The 17965-nt window shown below is 37.4% G+C and overlaps 1 protein-coding gene across 1 annotated transcript in view; it reads right to left on the bottom strand.

The window, feature by feature from the left end:
* LOC109253634 (solute carrier family 5 member 4) overlaps nt 1–17965 on the bottom strand; it is a 52771-nt gene that overhangs the window by 22257 nt on the left and 12549 nt on the right. The window contains exons 7-11 of the mRNA XM_019426802.2: nt 11398–11478; nt 8871–9091; nt 5682–5817; nt 4549–4656; nt 2353–2503 (exon numbers count right to left, since the gene is read on the bottom strand). Coding sequence (XP_019282347.1) covers nt 2353–2503; nt 4549–4656; nt 5682–5817; nt 8871–9091; nt 11398–11478 — 697 coding nt within the window. The remainder of the gene's footprint in view (nt 1–2352; nt 2504–4548; nt 4657–5681; nt 5818–8870; nt 9092–11397; nt 11479–17965) is intronic.

Genomic DNA, 17965 nt, shown 5'->3' with positions numbered 1-17965 from the left:
AATAAAGCAATTGCTTCTCTGTAAATAGCTTCAACTGTGAGGTTAAATATCCATTCATAAAACAGTTCAAATGTCAGCAACTGGTTAATAATTTTCTAGTGCAATTTATGTAATGTGTCAGGAAAAAACACCACACTGTTTCTATGAGTAAGTAATCATTTGTATGATAAAGAAAGCAGATCCCCATTTTGATCTTTTTTTTCCTAGCTTGAGAGGAACTAAGTCAGTTTTCACAGGTTGGAATTAAAATATCCTTTCTCCTAGAATACTGAGTGAATTGGCCAGAAATGCTAATTTGTGCATTTTACTACCTGAGTAGTTTGGCAGGTAGAAGGAGTTAGTAAAAAAAACTTTTTACAGGTCCTGTGGTCCAGGGAGAATAAGCTCAATATTCTGTACTTATTGTGTGAAGAAACACACATAATTTACTGGACTGTCTGCAAAAGGTCATTACTTCTCTGTGCTTATCTGAAACAGAGAGGTGGGGACTGGGAGAAATGGGGGACAGGCATTTGGGCAGGAGACTGAGGCACAAGTGTCTCATTGAAAGTTCACAAAACTTTTGCAACCTTGTAATAATTAAATGTGATAAACCATGGAAAGTCTGAGCATGATGGGTAGAGTATAATAAGGATTCAATAAGTAAAACCCACTGTCCTTGTCATGTACCTCCCTTGCTTGCTTATCTTCAGTTGTTTTCTATCATATGTGGAATAAAATCCAAAATCTTGTTATGGTTTAAATGGCCCTACATAATTTCACCTCTAGCTATCTTTCAGATCATGTTTCTTATCACTCTTCCACTTGCTTGTATGTGATAACCTCACTCCTGCTGTCCTCACACCACACATATGACTGTTGTAAGAATTCAGCACTTACTGTTCCATCCCCACAGAGCCATGGGGCTCATTCCCACACTTCCCTGATGGTTGTGCATAAAGGCCACCTTCTCAGGGAAGACTCCCTGAACCCCTGTCTTAAGTAACCCCCATATTTAATCTCACTTTAATTTTCTCCCTGCCACTTTTGCCATCAGATATAGAACATATTTATTAATTGTCTTGCCAACAAAGGTGTAAATCCCACAAAGCAGGAAATTATTTTTTACATATATGTCCTTTTCCATATTTGTATTCTGGGATATAGAAGGCTTTTAATAAGAGAGAGAGAGAGAGAAACTCATTAATTTAAAATAGAGACTTAAAGGGTATTCATACCCAAGATCATATGCCTATTGGTAGACTTCTGCATCCTGGGCTTACTGAATTCAGGTCCAACACTTTCTCTACTACAGAAACACAGATGCTTTACTGCTCTTCCTCTCCTATAATGTCCAGAGTGAAGATCTGGACCAAGTGAGCCCTTGGAATTTTCCTTGCAAATGTTTAATTTACTAAGTGATTGTTACTGTCTTCAGCAAAGCAGTATCTTTTACATAGGTAGTCAGGTTCTCTTGATACTCCATTTCTTTTTTTAAAAATTTTTTAGCATTTATTTAGTTTTGAGAGACAGAGAAAGACAGAGCATGAGTAGGGGAGGGGCAGGAAGAGAGGGAGACACAGAATCCAAAGCAGGCTCCAGGCTCTGAGCTATCAGTACTGAGCCTAACACGGGGCTTGAACTCAGGAACAATGAGATCATGACCTGAGTTGAAATCAGATACTTAACTGACTGAGCCGCGCAGGTGCCCCCTCTTGATACTCCATATCTTAATGAGTGCAGTTGATAAACTACTGTGTAGTAGTGTGTGGATGACTTAATCTGTGACTTCCTTCATGTGATATACATGGAAACTTCTAGAGACTGCTTTAACCCCATGAAACTTTATACCCCATGAGAACCACTGGAGTTTCATGAAGATATGGTTGGAAGAGAGTGTGAGGGGAGGAAGAAATAAGAGACAATCAGAGGCATTTGAAAACCCTTAAAAGCAACTATTTCGTTTAAAAGTATGACCCTGGGGTGCCTGGGTGGCTCAGTCAGTTGAGCATCTAACTTTGGCTCAGGTCTGATCTCACTGTTCCTGAGTTCAAGCCCCGTGTTAAGCTCAGTGCTGACAGCTCAGAGCCTGGAGCCCGCTTTGGATTCTGTGTTTCCCTCTCCTCTGACCCTCCCCCACTCGCACTCTGTGTCTCTCTTTCTCAAAAATAAATAAACCTTAAAAAAAAAAGTATGGCCTCAAGTTTCCTATCTGGAAAGAAATAAAGTTGGATTAAATATCCTCTTAATATCCCTTTCCCACTCTAGAATTCTATTATTTGTTTCACTGAACCCAAGAAGGAGAAGGTTCTAGTTCACTTGCATTTCTGTGCTTTCCAGAGAAATTTTAGACAGAAACCAGGATTTTCTCACCGTCCTGTTATAAGAAGCTCTTTCTCTGATGCCTGTTTCCTAATCTTGGTGTACAGGTCCATGGTAAAGAGGGTGCTAGCACTGTTGAAGATGGAGGTCATGGAGCTCATGAGAGAGGCCAACATGACTGACAGCATCAGACCTCGCAGTCCTGGGGCCAGATGAGAGTGTAAACATTAGTTAGGAATTGGACTCCATGATTTATGAGGGCCTTGCTAAACCAGAGTCATTCAAAAGTGTCACCTGGAACATTTACCAACTGATGTGCCTGTCAACGCATATCATCATGTAGCATTTCCTGCAAATTTCCTGGTGATTTGAGAATGATCCAGTACAGAATTTTAGTTTTAAATGTAAACTTAGAGATCATTTGCTGGAACCTAAATTTGGGAGACAAGAACAGTGTTGTACCATCTTTCTTTGGGGAGAACCTCTTGGCTTCCTGAAGACTTAGAGAACTAGAGAGGGAAAAGCCTAGTAAGCAGTTCTGTTAAAGAAGTTTTTGTTGGGAAAAGCAAAGAGTTTTGGGATATTATGGTAACTTCATCCTCCACTTCCCTCTGCTTATTAATAATGCCCCTAAAACTCCTAAGACAAAGTGTGGAATGAGATGGATGGGTGATGTCACTTGTGGGTCATGTTCCCTTCTTCCTGACAATGCTCATGTGTGTCAGGGAGGAGAAAGATTGAAGAAGTATTAGCTGACCTTTGAAGGTATAAGATCACCTGGTTGTTCCTGAGCCCCATACTCTGCTCTGTTAGTGACCACACAGATCACCTTCTAGCATCCTAATAATTTACTTTTGCCACATGTGTCATTTATTTTATATCTCATGAAACTAGAATATGAGTTCCAAGGTATAGGGGATTTTGTGCTTATTTCACTGATGTTTTCTTTTCTTTTTTAATTTTTTAAATGTTTATTTATTTTTGAGAGAGAAAGACAGAACATGAGTGGGGAAGGGGTAGAGAGAGAGAGAGAGAGAGGGAGGCACAGAATCTAAACTGGCTCCAGGCTCTGAGCCATCAGCAGAGAGCCCAACATGGGGCTTGAACTCGGAAATGGCGAGATCATGACCTGAGCTGAAGTCAGTCACTTAACCGACTGAGCCACCCAGGTGCACCTCACTGATGTTTTCTAAGCACCAGGGCAGGCTCTGGCACATAGTAGGCACTCAATAAATAGCTGTAAATTAAATATATTGAGGCATATTATTTGGGTATAACTGGTCTAGAGAAAGCAGGCTAAATCATTAACATCTAGTTTTCTGAGTTTGTAAGTTTGTGTTTATGCAACTCTTTTATTGACAAATCCATCACTTAAATGCTCTTGATTGTCTTGGAAGACAATCTTGAATCTAAAGGAGTAAGGATTCTTCTAATAGGAATTATATCTGATTCATCTCTGTATTCCCCAGGCTCAGCACCAGACTGGTAGCCTATGGAAAGTGCTCAAGAAATGTCTGATGAAGCCAACTGAATTAATGAAAGTTAGGATTATTAAGGATTACACCATAATCTTTCCTCATGGACCATTTATACACTAGGTCTCTGAGGCAGTCCCAGCATGAACATATTTTTTCCAGCTTTATTGAGGTATGACTGACAAATAACAATTGTATATAGTTAAGATGTATAATGTGATGTTTTTATACATGTATACATTGTGAAATGATTACCATAATCAAGCTAGTTAACATAACCATCACCTCACATAGTTACAGTTTTCTTGTTTTGTGGTGAGAATACTTGAGATCTATTCTCTTAGCAAACTTTAAACATACATTCTTATTAACTATAATCTCCCTACTGTACATTAGTTCTCCAGAACTTATTCATCTTATAACAAAGTTTGTACCCTTTGAAATCTTCCAATTTCCCCCACCCCCGGCCCCTGGAAACCACCATTGAACTCTCTGCTTGTGTGAGTTCCACTTGTTTAGATTCCACATATAAGCGACATTGTGTGCTTTTTTGTCTTTCTGTATCCGGTTTATCTCACTTAGCATAATGTCTTCCAGGTTCATCTATATTGTTGTTGTACTTGGCAGATTTTCATTTTTTTTAAAGGCTGACATTAATAGATAATGATATTCCATTATCTATATCTATATCTACTTATTATCTATCTATCTATCTATCTATCTAACTCTCATCACATTTTCTCCATTCATTTGAGTGTGGACCTTTTCTTACCATCAGGCATCAGTTCCAGCACCATCACTGGGTAGGCATAGTTAGTACAACCGACTTCAATGCCACAATGTTTCACACATTCAGAAGGTACAACACAGGCCACCTTCTCTGAGGGGGGAATTCAGATAAGTGGGTTCAGTGAGTGGGGCCCAAACAGGTAAGATCTATAACCATTTGACATAGAGACAAGTTGTAAGATGATAAGTAAGAGGAGAGACATTTGCTTGGAAATTGGAGATTCAACCTTGAACTCCATACCATAGATCTGGTCCCTCTTCATCCAGAATATGACTTCCTAAGTGTCTCATACGTGTACCTCCCCTTGCACTGACCTAAGGGGCAGGGCTCCTCTTTGGGATGTGGCCCAGCTATTGCATTAGAGCAATTAGGGGGAGCTGATTCCATCTTCCAGAAAAGCTGCAAGAACATAAATTCTCCCAGAGGCACAGAACTCCAGATGAAACAATCACAACAGCCACAACAACAAAATGGAAATTAGTTTTGTGTCTAGTCATTTAGTTCAGTGTTTTCTACCTACAGCTAAGAAGTGTCATTTGTGATCATTATTGGGGTGATTGCTCATGTGGGATGAGGCCTCCCTTCACTGTGGCAGTTGTACAATACCTTGTTGATTTTTTTTTACTTAAACAATATTATGACAACAGATAGCAAAAAATGATTTAAAAAATCCCATAGAATACTGACACCTTAACACATTAGCTTCTTTTAGTTTTTTTATTCCTTTCTAATCTTTTTCCAGAGAGAAATGTCTTTTTGAATAACTATGGCAATTGTTGAGATAATATTTTGTAGTCTGCTTTTTACCCTTAAACATAATAACTTCAGCATTTGACCAAAATTTGAGAAAGTCTTCAGTCCTTACGTGTAATTTTCCATAAAGGGGGTATTTAATAATTTCTTTGGCCATTCCTTATTAGTTGGATATATATGTGTCAAATATGCCAAATTTTCCTGCTTCTGACATTCTGCAAAATCTGTTCTCTTCACCTGGATTTGTGTTTTAACTTCCATACATAATGGGTTTTCTAGCTTATCAAGGTTTTAATACATATTAAAACCAGTATTTAGAATTCAAGCATACAATAAAGAGGATTTATGAATCAATGGCTTGCCTGTGTATAGGATGCGGCTGATCATTCCTGGCATTACCATGAGGAACATGGGCAGCAGCTTCAGGTACCCACACATGATGCAGGCAGCTTTCACATGAGACATGTTCTTGCCTGATAGGCAGCGCTGCACAATAACCTGCCAGAAGAACATGACATAGTCATGAAGCAACTAGAGGATGATCCAAAGAAGGGGAGTGCCTCTTTTCAAGGATTAATGTTACAATAAGATATGGGATCATGAGTAGTGGAAAATAATCAGCTTCAGAGTAAAATCAGAACTCTAATCCCTGCTCCTCTTACATGAGTATTTGACTTTGTGAGACTCAGCTTTCTCATCTTTAAGAGGGTTATCTCTGGTAGGATATTCTGAATATTTGGTATAATGTTTGTAAGACTCTTGGTACATAGAAGTCAATACCCATCACTACTATCAAAATGTTTGCAGCTCCTAGGCTGCATTGCAACAATGACCATGTACTTGTCCAGGTACAAAGCTGTCACTACTGATCTTTGCCACAAGTTGTATGTTTAAGTTGTGCATTTAATGTTGTAGACACCAAATAAGCCACATACTCATCAGTATCTCTCTACTGTTAGGGATCAACTGTCCATTTGGAAAATCAAGCCCATTGCCATAGAAACAACAGAGTCAGGCAGCCATCAGAAGAGAACCTTGAGACATTCATCTCTAGATATGAATCAGTTATGAATAAAATATTGTGGTCCTGGGAAATTCAATGCATATAATCTCATAATTTCCACTTAAGTTGTGTAATCTCTTGACTAAGAATTTTCTAGAAAAACAGGATTTCTACCCATAATGCCATTGCTTCTTAACATTTTTCTTCTCAAGGAATGTCAGGAAATGGCGATGACTTTTTCTGCTTACTTTTCTTTGGAGAGACAAATCTATTAGGGATAGCAACAATGTCACTCAGTGCTGGGGGAGCAGGTGCTATCCTTAGACAGAAAGCTTGAAGCAGAAAGTTGGAGGGACAATACAAATTATATGTAAAACAGGGGATTCCTGTCAGAAAATAAGCAGGGTCCGGGTATCAGATCTAAGGGTTAATATGAGGCCACCTAAATATAGGAGATAAGTCATGTGGTCAGTGGCAAAATATAAACAATAAAGATTTTTGCACAAATCAGTGAAAGAGTACATTCTTTGGGAGACATGTTGATAAAATCAGTTTATTATATAGAGAAAAAGAAAAATTATCTCACACTGATACAAGTGACCATTGATCCAAGATAGTCCATTTTGGACCATTGATTCCAAAATGTGAAATTTTAAGTTTGACTTGACAGAGACTATTTGGGGTGAAGAAAACTTCAAAACAGAAAACAAAACAAACTTACATGCTATAAAAAGGAACATACAGAAAACCAAGAATAAGATCTTGAGGGTCATAAATACAAAGGCAGAAAAACTGAAGGATAATATTGAGGTAATCTCCTAGAAAATAGAGCAAAAAGACCAAGATATGGTAGATGTGGAGGAAAGATAAGAACACTAGAAAACCAGTTGAGGAAGACCAACACCCAAAGTGGAAGTTCTCCAAAGGAAAACAAAATGCAAGAAATCAAAGAATTCCACCAATTCATTAAAGACATCCATTACTGTATTAAACTTGTTCACAGTAGCCCATCACAGTGAACAAAAAAAGACCTACACACAATAACACATTGTATGAAATTTCAGAACACTGAGGACAAAGGCAAGATAAACTTCCAGAGAGAAAAGACACGTTACATCCAAAGGATCAAGAATAACTTCAGGCTTTTCAACAGCAATGGTGGAAGTCAAAAGATGGTAATTTATGGCTGGAAAATTATTTAAAGCCTAGAAATGTGTACATGGCCAGAGGATCAATTTGGGAAAAGTTGGAGTGAAGACATCTTCAAACATGAAGACAAATTCACAATAGATGTATCTCCTGTGTTTCTCAGGAACTTACTGGAGAATTCAATTGCCCTGAAAGAAGTAAACCAAGAAAGAAGATGATGTGGGATACTTGAAATAAGATATATAATCCAAGGATGAGCCAAAGAGAACCCCAAATATGGTAGTAAAGGGGGTCCTGGATTAGGATGGGCACTAGGCACAGAGAACAACCCAGCAGTTTGTGAGAGGCCAAAGGTTTTAAGAGAAAATGAGATAAAGAGTTGGTAGGATATTTGATGTGTTTGCAAGTACACATCAAGGAGATTTAGGAAATCTGCAGAGAGCTTGGTGTTTAATGAGTAATAATTACCAAGAAAATTTAAAACACAAAAAATAAGACTTATTTATTCTAGAGAAAAGAAAAAGCTAAAGAAAAATCAGAGAATATCATGTGGCTTAGCTGTGGATTATATTTATGTAGTCACAAAAATGGTAGCACTGAATGCTGATCTCACCAAAATTGTGAATTAGTTTTACTGGAAGATGGAGGATTGAAGATAAAAAATTGAAAGAGCTAGGGGCGCCTGGGTGGCTCAGTTAAGCATCTGACTTCGGCTCAGATCATGACCTCACAGTTTGTGAATTTGAGCCCCGCGTTGGGCTCTGTGCTGACAGCTCATAGCCTGCAGCCTGCTTTGGATTTTGTGTCTCCCTCTCTCTCTGCCCTTTCCCTGCTCACACTCTGTCTGTGTCTCTCTCTCAAAAATAAATAATAAAAACATTAAAAAAAAAAAGAAAAAAAAAAAGAAAAGAAAGAGCTAAACCTTCATCTTTCATTATTGGAAGCCAGTGTAAAAATCCTAAAACTGGAAAACCAAAAGGGATCAATAGAAACATTTATTTAAATCACCTGGGGAACAAATTTACAAGCAAATTCTGATTCAGTGGGTCTGGGTAGCATCTGAGAACAGTTATTTCTAATGAGCTTCAAGGTGACATTCACTCCAATGGTACACAGGCCATGCATTGAGTACAAGGATTTAGAGAAGAAACATACATACCAAAATACCTAACTGAAGGAGTCAATAATGTTTGCTTTTGAGAGTCAAGAAATGAGTAGAGAGCAGGACACCAGACAACTATTTATCATAACAAGACTTGTAGAAGTGTTTGACTCTTTAAATGATGTGTGTTTGTGCATGTGTATGTGTATATATGTGTACAAAATAGAAACTAGATGCTTTTCTATGAGGAGAAAAAGAACAACATAAACATATTTGCACACCACACACATACTTCACCTGATCTGTGCACCAGTACCACACAGCAACAATGGTCATTCCAAATATCATTCCTGGCCATGGAATATCTCCAGTGACAGCATCTCGGAAGATGTGAAAGGAGTCAGCCTGAGGAGTGTAGCACTTGGGATTGATTGTCAGGTTGTCCCCCTCAACTATGGATGGGATGGCATTCATGTACTTCTCTGTAAAACTCTCATAGCCTCCCACTTTAGCAAATGCTGCAAAGGTATTGGATAAAATGAAATGTTATACACAAATCTAAGACATCTGTTGTTCATAATTATTCCTTTGTGGTGGAAGTGTCCAATCATCTCCAATCAGCCTGGTCAAATCCTTAGTGTTCTCAGAGGACTCATGTCTTTCTAATACCACTGGCATTGGTAATGCTATCATGCTTTCACAATGTACAGGAAGCAAATCACCCTTTAACTTTTCTTCTTATTGAAAATTTTCCTCTTCTCTTGAAAATTTTTAGTGTCTATACTTATGGTAAAAATAAAAATTGTTATCCAACAGACTGATATTGATATCTCACAACCATCTAGAAAAGAGATAAAACATGAAGATGAGGTAACAGAGTGAGCCTAACAATTAGCCATCAGAAAGCCCCTACTCCTCTGAATGGACCAGAAGTAATGGTCTCTGTTCCTGATACAAAGTCTGGCTGTTTTGACTTTATGCACAGTCTGTTTTTTGGTGCAATACTGACTGTATTCTTTCTATGTTACAACAAAAAATGGGAAGATAAGGAGCAGAAATTAGAGGCAGCAGTTTATGTATGGTGAGGTGAAATGGTGAGGCTCAGCCTCCGGGGGGTGGGGGTGGGGCTGGAAAGGCAAGACAGGTGTAGAAAAGAACGATAATGAGAATGTATGGGTGGCTCAGTCAGTTAAGTGACTGACTCTTGATTTTGGCTAAGGTCATGATCTCATGGTTTGTGGGATCGGGCTCCACATCAGGCTCTGCATTGGCAGTGTGGAGCCTGCTTGGGATTCTCTCTCTGCACTTTCTCTTTCAGAATAAATTAATTAATTAATTAACTAAAAAAAAGAACCATAATGGGTGGAAACCTTAGAAAGAAGAAGGATGAGCCCAGGCTTCTCAGCCCACTTAGTATAGTTTCAAATAGTGCAAAATTCATCTGAGTATCATATATCTGTACAGTTGAGGTTGACATTATTTTACTTTTTCATTACTTATTTCATTTAGCATCAAAAATGTTTGCATGTGCCAAACATTGTGATGGGATTATATGCAAAATGAATGTACAAGGCAGGATCTCAATACAAAGGAGGATACAGACAATACAAGGAAATTGTTCTGTTAAGGGGAATATTGTTTGTGACAACAATATATGAAGAATGCTAGAAGATGAGAGATTCCATCCTAAGGATGGGAGAAGGCTTAGAGAGGTTGATGCCAGAGGTCCATCACCAAAGCCAGACACCAAAGAACCATAAATAAGAATATCAAAGAAGTCCTGGTTAACTAAATAGAAAGTTTGTAAAGAATTGGTCCTAGCAATGGCCTCTGGAGCAGCACTTTCAGTAATGATAGAACTTTCGGTAATGATAGAATTCTATATATTCTATATCTGTGCTGTCAAATATGAAAATTACTAGCTATATATAGAGCACTTGAAATATGGCTAGGCAAATCAGAAACTGAATTTTACATTTTGATTAATTTATTTTTTATTGTTTTTGAATTTAGTCATATGTGACCAATCGCATTCATTTTGTGTCAAAATCATCAACTCTTTTTGTGCATTTGTTGTCTTTGCAGTTCTGTCAGTTTTTGCTTCATATTATCTCCAAGCCCTGTGATTAGGGTTCATGAATATTCACAACTGTATTCAGTGCAGCTTGAGTGGATGGAATATGGTGGCTGCAGGACAGAGGAGAGATGAAAAGACACTTATTTTAATCTTATATCCTTTTTACTGTATGCATGGATTTCCTGTCCAAAGTTAAATAAGTAGCATAATAAAAGAAAACAAAAATAGGCAAGCTATAAGTTAAATTCATCAGTAGTGCTTGCTGCATGACTTAAGAGAAATATACAAACTGTGTTTGTATATTCTAACAATAGAGGGATAACATACTTTAATAATTTCCATCTGAAACAGTCACAGTGAAGTTAATAGTTGTCTTAAACTGTTCTTACTATTTAATACTTATTTTTATGAAGATTCTACATAATGGTTTATGTGCATTGAATCCAGTGCACCAATAGTTGTGTAAAATTATCAACCCAGTGACACTGATTTTGTCTATTTCAAACACAAACATATTAAGATTAAAACTGAGGAATAATTTTTTAAAGAAAGTAAAGTTCTTCCCCCCTCATTTTCTTATGCTGAGATAGTACAGCAAGAAGTTAGGCAGATGCTTCAATGATGTATTATATGTATGTCGAAAAGTGTGACCAGGTAGAACAGGGAGGCAGTAGTAAAGAGCGACTGAACAGACACAAATCTCATGATTTCCAGCCCCAGGGAACTGCTCCCACTGTCATCACTTACCATACCCCATGAGAATAAAGGAACCGATCAGCATGATGATGGTCTGGAGGGTGTCTGTGTAAATAACTGAGGCCAAGCCCCCTGTGTAGAGAAAGAAAAGAATCAGGATATTTTTTCCCTGTACTCTCATCTCTTTGCCTTCACTTTTAGGTTTTCCTCAAACCAAACTCTAGAAACTCAGCAAAGAATATATGAAAAGTTCTTGACTGGGCCGCAAGCTCCTCTTGGCATCATTATCTCCTTAGTATTTATGTGTCACATTAACCCTCTTGTCTCCCTTATCTTGCCTTGACTCAAAGTTTCTATGAATTATACTGGAATTTCACCCTTATGTGAGTTTTTGAATACCAAATAGCAGAAAAGGCAAAACTTTTGGAACCAGAGTATATTATGCTAAGTGAAATAAGTTAGTCAAAAACAAATACCATATGATTTTGCTCATAATTAAAAAGCAAAACAGATGAACATAGTGGAGGGAAGGAAAAATGAAATAATATATAAACAGAGAGGGAGGCAAACCGTAAGAGACTCTTAAATATAGAGAACAAACTGAGGTTGCTGGAGGTGAGTTGAGTGGGGGGATGGGCTAAACTGGCGATTGGCATTAAGGAGGGCACTTGCTGGGATGAGCACTGGGTGTTATATGTTATAAGTGATGAATCACTAAATTCTATTCCTAAAACCATTATTACAATATATACTAACTAACTTGAATTGAAAAAAAAAATTTAAAAGAAAGAAAAGGCAATACTTCATTATTATGAAAGTTTTTCCCTTAACTACCTCTCAATTCACTCCATTTAGCACAGTATACTAGTTCTCAAAAAATAGGGCAAAGCAATTTTTGCTCTAGTATTGGAACATATCATTGTTTCATAAGTTGAATGCCAGATATAGCTGTTTGTGTTTTGCTCAAGTGTTATGCAAACAGCAACTTCTTTTTCAACTCTAGACTTGCTAGACTCTCAGCCAACAAGCTATTTCCTTCTAAGAGTATCATGGGAAAACAAGGCTGATCGTAGATAGAAGACTTATGTCTTCATCTTTCATTTATTTTGAAACATATGCTATATGTATGAAAATTGCTCTAGAACTATCTTGATTGTTCCAGCTGTTATTTTTCTTTATTTTGTCCAACTAAACTTGTATAGTTTCATTTTCATAAGTTAGTAAGTGTTGGATGCTAGGCCCATGAGAGCCTGCTTGGACCATTGCCACATACTTTATCCCAACAACCAACTCACTGCTCCAGTTCTTCTCTCCTGATTCTGCCTTTCAGAGCCCAGGCATCCTGTACTTATTTGGGCGCTGCCTTGGATTTGTCAATCCCATGTCTGAGCTGCTATTTCATTTTGACTTTCCATGTGTATGCTATGCTGGATTCCAAATGGCAATCTGGGCCCTAAACAAAAAGCTGAGACAAATCATCATTTCCCCACTGTACCTACCACATCATTACCTTCGGTCAAGGTGCTTACACCTAATAGTGAGGATTTTTTTTTTGAAATGGAAATGTTCTGGATATGCAGAGTCAAATGCTTCCTTCTCAGTTTAGTAATTAACTTTTAAAAATTTTAATTCCAATATAGTTAACTTATGGTGTTATATTAGTTTCAGTTGTACAATATAGGATTCAATAATTCCATACATCACCCATTGCTTATCACAATGAGTGCACTCCTTAAGCCCCACCACCTATTTCACCCATTCCCAACACACCTCCCTTCTGATAACTATCACTTTGTTCTCTATAGTTAAGAGGCTGTTTCTTAGTTTGTCTCTCTCTCTCTTTTCTTTTCCTTTGCTCATTTGTTTTGTTTCTTAAATTCCACATATGAGTGAAATAATATGGTATTTGTCTTTTCTGACTAATTTATTTCACTTAGCATTATACTCCTTAGCTCCATCCGTGTTGCTGCAAATGGCAAGGTTTCATTCTTTTTTATGGCTGAATAATATTCCATGGTGTGTGTGTGTGTGTGTGTGTGTGTGTGTGTGTGTGTGTATCAACATAATCTTTATCCATTTATCTATCAAAGGACACTTGGGCTGCTACCATAATTTGGCTATTGTAAATAACGCTGCTATAAACATATGGGTGCATGTATCCCTCCAAATTAGTTTTTGTTTTTTGTTTTTTGTCTTTTTTTGAGTAAATACCCAGTGTGATTACTGGATCATAGGGTAGTTCTATTTTTAACTTTTTGAGTAAACCCCATACTGCTTTCCAGTGGTTGCACCAGTTTGCATTACCACAAACAGTGCACAAGGGTTCCTTTTTCTTCACATCCTTGCCAAAACTTGCTTCTTGTGTTGTTGATTTTAGCCATTCTGACAGGTGTGAGGTGAATCTCATTGTAATTTTGATTTGAATTTTCCTGATAGTGAGTGATGGTGAACATCTTTTCATGTGTCTGTTGGCCATCTGTACGTCTTCTTTGGAGAAATGTCTGTTCATGTCTTCTGCCCATTTTTTAACTGGATTATTTTTTATTTATTTATTTTTTTTGGTGTTGAGTTGGATAAATTCTTTATATATGTTGGATACTAACCCTTTATAGAATATATCATTTACAGATATTTTTTTTCCCAGTTGGTAGGTTCCCTTTTAGTTTTATTGGTTGTCTCCTTTGCTGTGCAGAAGGTTTTTATTTTGATGAAGTCCCAATAGTTTATTTTTGTTTTTATTTCCACTGCCTCAGGAGACATCTAGAAAGCAGTTGCTATGGCCAATGTCAGAGAAATTACTGCCTGTGCTCTCTTTAAGTATTTTTATTGTTTCCAGTCTCACATTTAAGTCTTTCATCCATTTTGATTTGTGTGTGTGTGTGTGTGTGTGTGTGTGTGTGTGTGTGTGTGTGGTGTAAGTGGTCCAGTTTCATTCTTCTGTATGTTCATCATCCAGTTTTCCCAACACCATTGGCTGAAGAGACTGTCTTTTTCTCATTGGATATTCTTTCCTGCTTTGTGAAAGATTAAATGATCATATAATTGTGGGTTTATTTCTGGGTTTTCTATTCTGTTCTATTGATCTATGTATTATTGGTGTGCCAGTACCATACTGTCTTGATGACTACAGCCTTGTGATGTAACTTGAAATCCAGAATTGTGATTTCTCCAGCTTTGATTTTTCTTTTTCAAAATTCTTTTGGCTATTTGAGGTCTTTTCAGGTTCCATACAAATTTTAGGATTGTTTGTTCCTGCTCTGTGAAAAATGCTTTTAGTATTTTGATAGAGATTATATTAAATATGTAGATTGCTTTGGGTAGTATAGACATTTTAACAATATTCATCCTTCTGATCCATGAATATGGAATGTCTTTCCATTTCTTTGTGTTGTCTTTCTTTCCTTTCATCAGTGTTTTATAGTTTGCAGAATACAGGTCTTTCACCTCTTTGGCTAGGCTTATTCCTACATATCATATTATTTTTGGTGCAATTGTAAATGGGATTCATTTCTTTTTTCTTTTTTAATTTTTAACATTTACTTATTTTTGAGAGACAGAACATGAATGGGGGAGGGGCAGAGAGAGACACACACACACAGAATCCAAAGCAGGCTCCAGGCTTTGAGCTGTCAGCACAGAGACCGACGGTGGGCTCGTACCCAAGAATCGCAAGATCATGACCTGAGCCATAGTCGGATGCTTAACAGATTGAGCCACCCAGTGCCCGTGGGACTCATTTCTTAATTTCTCTTTCTACTGCTTCATTTTTGGTGTATAGAAATACAGATTTTCATACACTTATTTTGTATCCTGTGATTTTACTGAATTCATTTATAAGTTCTAGAAGATTTTTGGTGGAGTCTTTAGGGTTTTTTATGTGCAGTATCATGTCATTCTGTAAATAGTAAAAGTTTTACTTCTTCTTTATTGATTTGGATGCCTTTTATATCTTTTCAATGTCTGAAGGCTGTGGTTAGGACTTCCAGTACTATGTTGAATAAAAGTGGTGAGAGTGGACATCCTTGTCTTGTTCCTGACCTTGGGGGGAAAGCTCTCAGTTTTTCCCCATTGAGTGTGATGTTCGCTGTGGGTTTTTCACATATGGCATTTATTATGTTATAATATGTTCCCTCTAAACCTATTTTGTTGACGGTTTTTCACCAAGAATGGATGTCATACTTTGTAAAATGCTTTTTCTGCATCCATCTACTAAAATGATCACATGGTTTTTATCCTTTCTTTTATTGATGTGATGTTGACTGATTTGCGAATATTGAACCATATTTGCAACCCAGGAATAAATCCCACTTAATCATTGTGAATGATTTTTAAAATATATTTTGTTGGATTCAGTTTACTTGTATTTTGTTGAGGATTTTTGCATTTATGGTTGTTAGAGATATTGGCCTAAAGTTCTGTTTATTTATTATTTATTTATTTATTTATTTATTATTTTTTTTGGTAATGTCTTTATCTGGTTTTGATGTCAGGATGATACTGGTCTGATAGGATAAACTTGGAAATTTTCCTTCTTCTTTTATTTTTTTGAAATAGTTTGGGAAGAGAATATCCAATGGAAAAAAGACAGTCTCTTTAACAAATGGTGCTGGGAGAACTGGACAGCAACATGCAGAAGGTTGAAACTAGACCACTTTCTCACACCATTCACAAAAATAAACTCAAAATGGATAAAGGACCTGAATGTGAGACAGGAAACCATCAAAACCCTAGAGGAGAAAGCAGGAAAAGACCTCTCTGACCTCAGCCATAGCAATTTCTTACTTGACACATCCCCAAAGGCAAGGGAATTAAAAGCAAAAATGAACGACTGGGACCTTATGAAGATAAAAAGCTTCTGCACAGCAAAGGAAACAACCAACAAAACTAAAAGGCAACCAACGGAATGGGAAAAGATATTTGCAAATGACATATCGGACAAAGGGCTAGTATCCAAAATCTATAAAGAGCTCACCAAACTCCACACCCGAAAAACAAATAACCCAGTGAAGAAATGGGCAGAAAACATGAATAGACACTTCTCTAAAGAAGACATCCGGATGGCCAACAGGCACATGAAAAGATGCTCAACGTCGCTCCTCATCAGGGAAATACAAATCAAAACCACATTCAGATATCACCTCACGCCAGTCAGAGTGGCCAAATGAACAAATTAGGAGACTATAGATGCTGGAGAGGATGTGGAGAAATGGGAACCCTCTTGCACTGTTGGTGGGAATGCAAATTGGTGCAGCCTCTCTGGAAAACAGTGTGGAGGTTCCTCAAAAAAGTAAAAATAGACCTACCCTATGACCCAGCAATAGCACTGCTAGGAATTTACCCAAGGGATACAGGAATACTGATGTATAGGGGCACTTGTACCCCAATGTTTATAGCAGCACTCTCAACAATAGCCAAATTATGGAAAGAGCCTAAATGTCCATCAACTGATGAATGGATAAAGAAATTGTGGTTTATATACACAATGGAGTACTACGTGGCAATGAGAAAGAATGAAATATGGCCCTTTGTAGCAACATGGATGGAACTGGAGAGTGTTATGCTAAGTGAAATAAGCCATACAGAGAAAGACAGATACCATATGGTTTCACTCTTATGTGGATCCTGAGAAACTCAACAGAAACCCATGGGGGAGGGGAAGAAAATAAAAAGAGGTTAGAGTGGGAGAGAGCCAAAGCATAAGACACTGTTAAAAACTGAGAACAAACTGAGGGTTGATGGGGGGTGGGAGGGAGGGGAGGGTGGGTGATGGGTATTGAGGAGGGCACCTTTTGGGGTGAGCACTGGGTGTTGTATGGAAACCAATTTGACAATAAACTTCATATATTGAAAAAAAAAGAAATAGTTTGGGAAGAATAGTTATTAACTGTTTTTTAAATGTTTGGTAGATTTTGCCTGTGAAGCCATCTGGTCCTGGACTTTTGTTTGTTGGGAGTTTTTTGATTACTGATTCAATTTTATAACTGGTAATTGGTCTGGTCACATTTTCTATTTCTTTCAGCTTCAGTTTTTTGTTGTTTATATGTTTCTAGGAATTTATCCATTTCTTCTAAGTTGTCTAATAAGTAGGCATACAGTTTTTCATAATGTCCTCTTACAATTGTTTGTATTTCTGTGTTGTTGGTTGTTATTTTTCCTCTTTTGTTTTTGTTTTTGTTTATTTGAATTCTCTCTCTCTCTCTCTCTCTCTCTGATGAGTCTGGCTAGAGGTTGATCTATTTTGTTAATCTTTTCAGAGAACCAGATCCTCGTTTCTTTGAGGTGTTCTATTTTTTTAAATCATTTATTTCTCCTGTAATCTTTATTATCTCCTTCCTTCTGCTGGTTTTGGGTTTTGTTTGTTCTTTTTCTAGGTCATTTAAGTGTAAGGTTAGTTGTTTGAGATTTTTCTTGCTTTGACGTACGCTTATATTTCTATTTACTTCCTTCTTGGGGCTGCTTTTCCTGCATCCCAAAGGTTTTGGACTGTCATTCATTTCCACTTGTTTACATGTATTTTTTTTAAAAAAATTAATGCTTTATTTATATTTGAGAGACAGAGAGACAGAGAGCAAGTGGGGAAGGGGCAGATAGAGAGGGAGACACAGAATCTGAAGCAGGC

The sequence above is a fragment of the Panthera pardus genome, unplaced genomic scaffold (assembly GCF_024362965.1).
Source record: "Panthera pardus isolate Hobbes unplaced genomic scaffold, ASM2436296v1 HiC_scaffold_15, whole genome shotgun sequence".
Classification (NCBI taxonomy): Eukaryota; Metazoa; Chordata; class Mammalia; order Carnivora; family Felidae; genus Panthera; species Panthera pardus.
The sequence above is the reverse complement of the archived record's forward strand: the minus strand, read 5'-3'. Positions and strand labels throughout refer to the sequence as shown.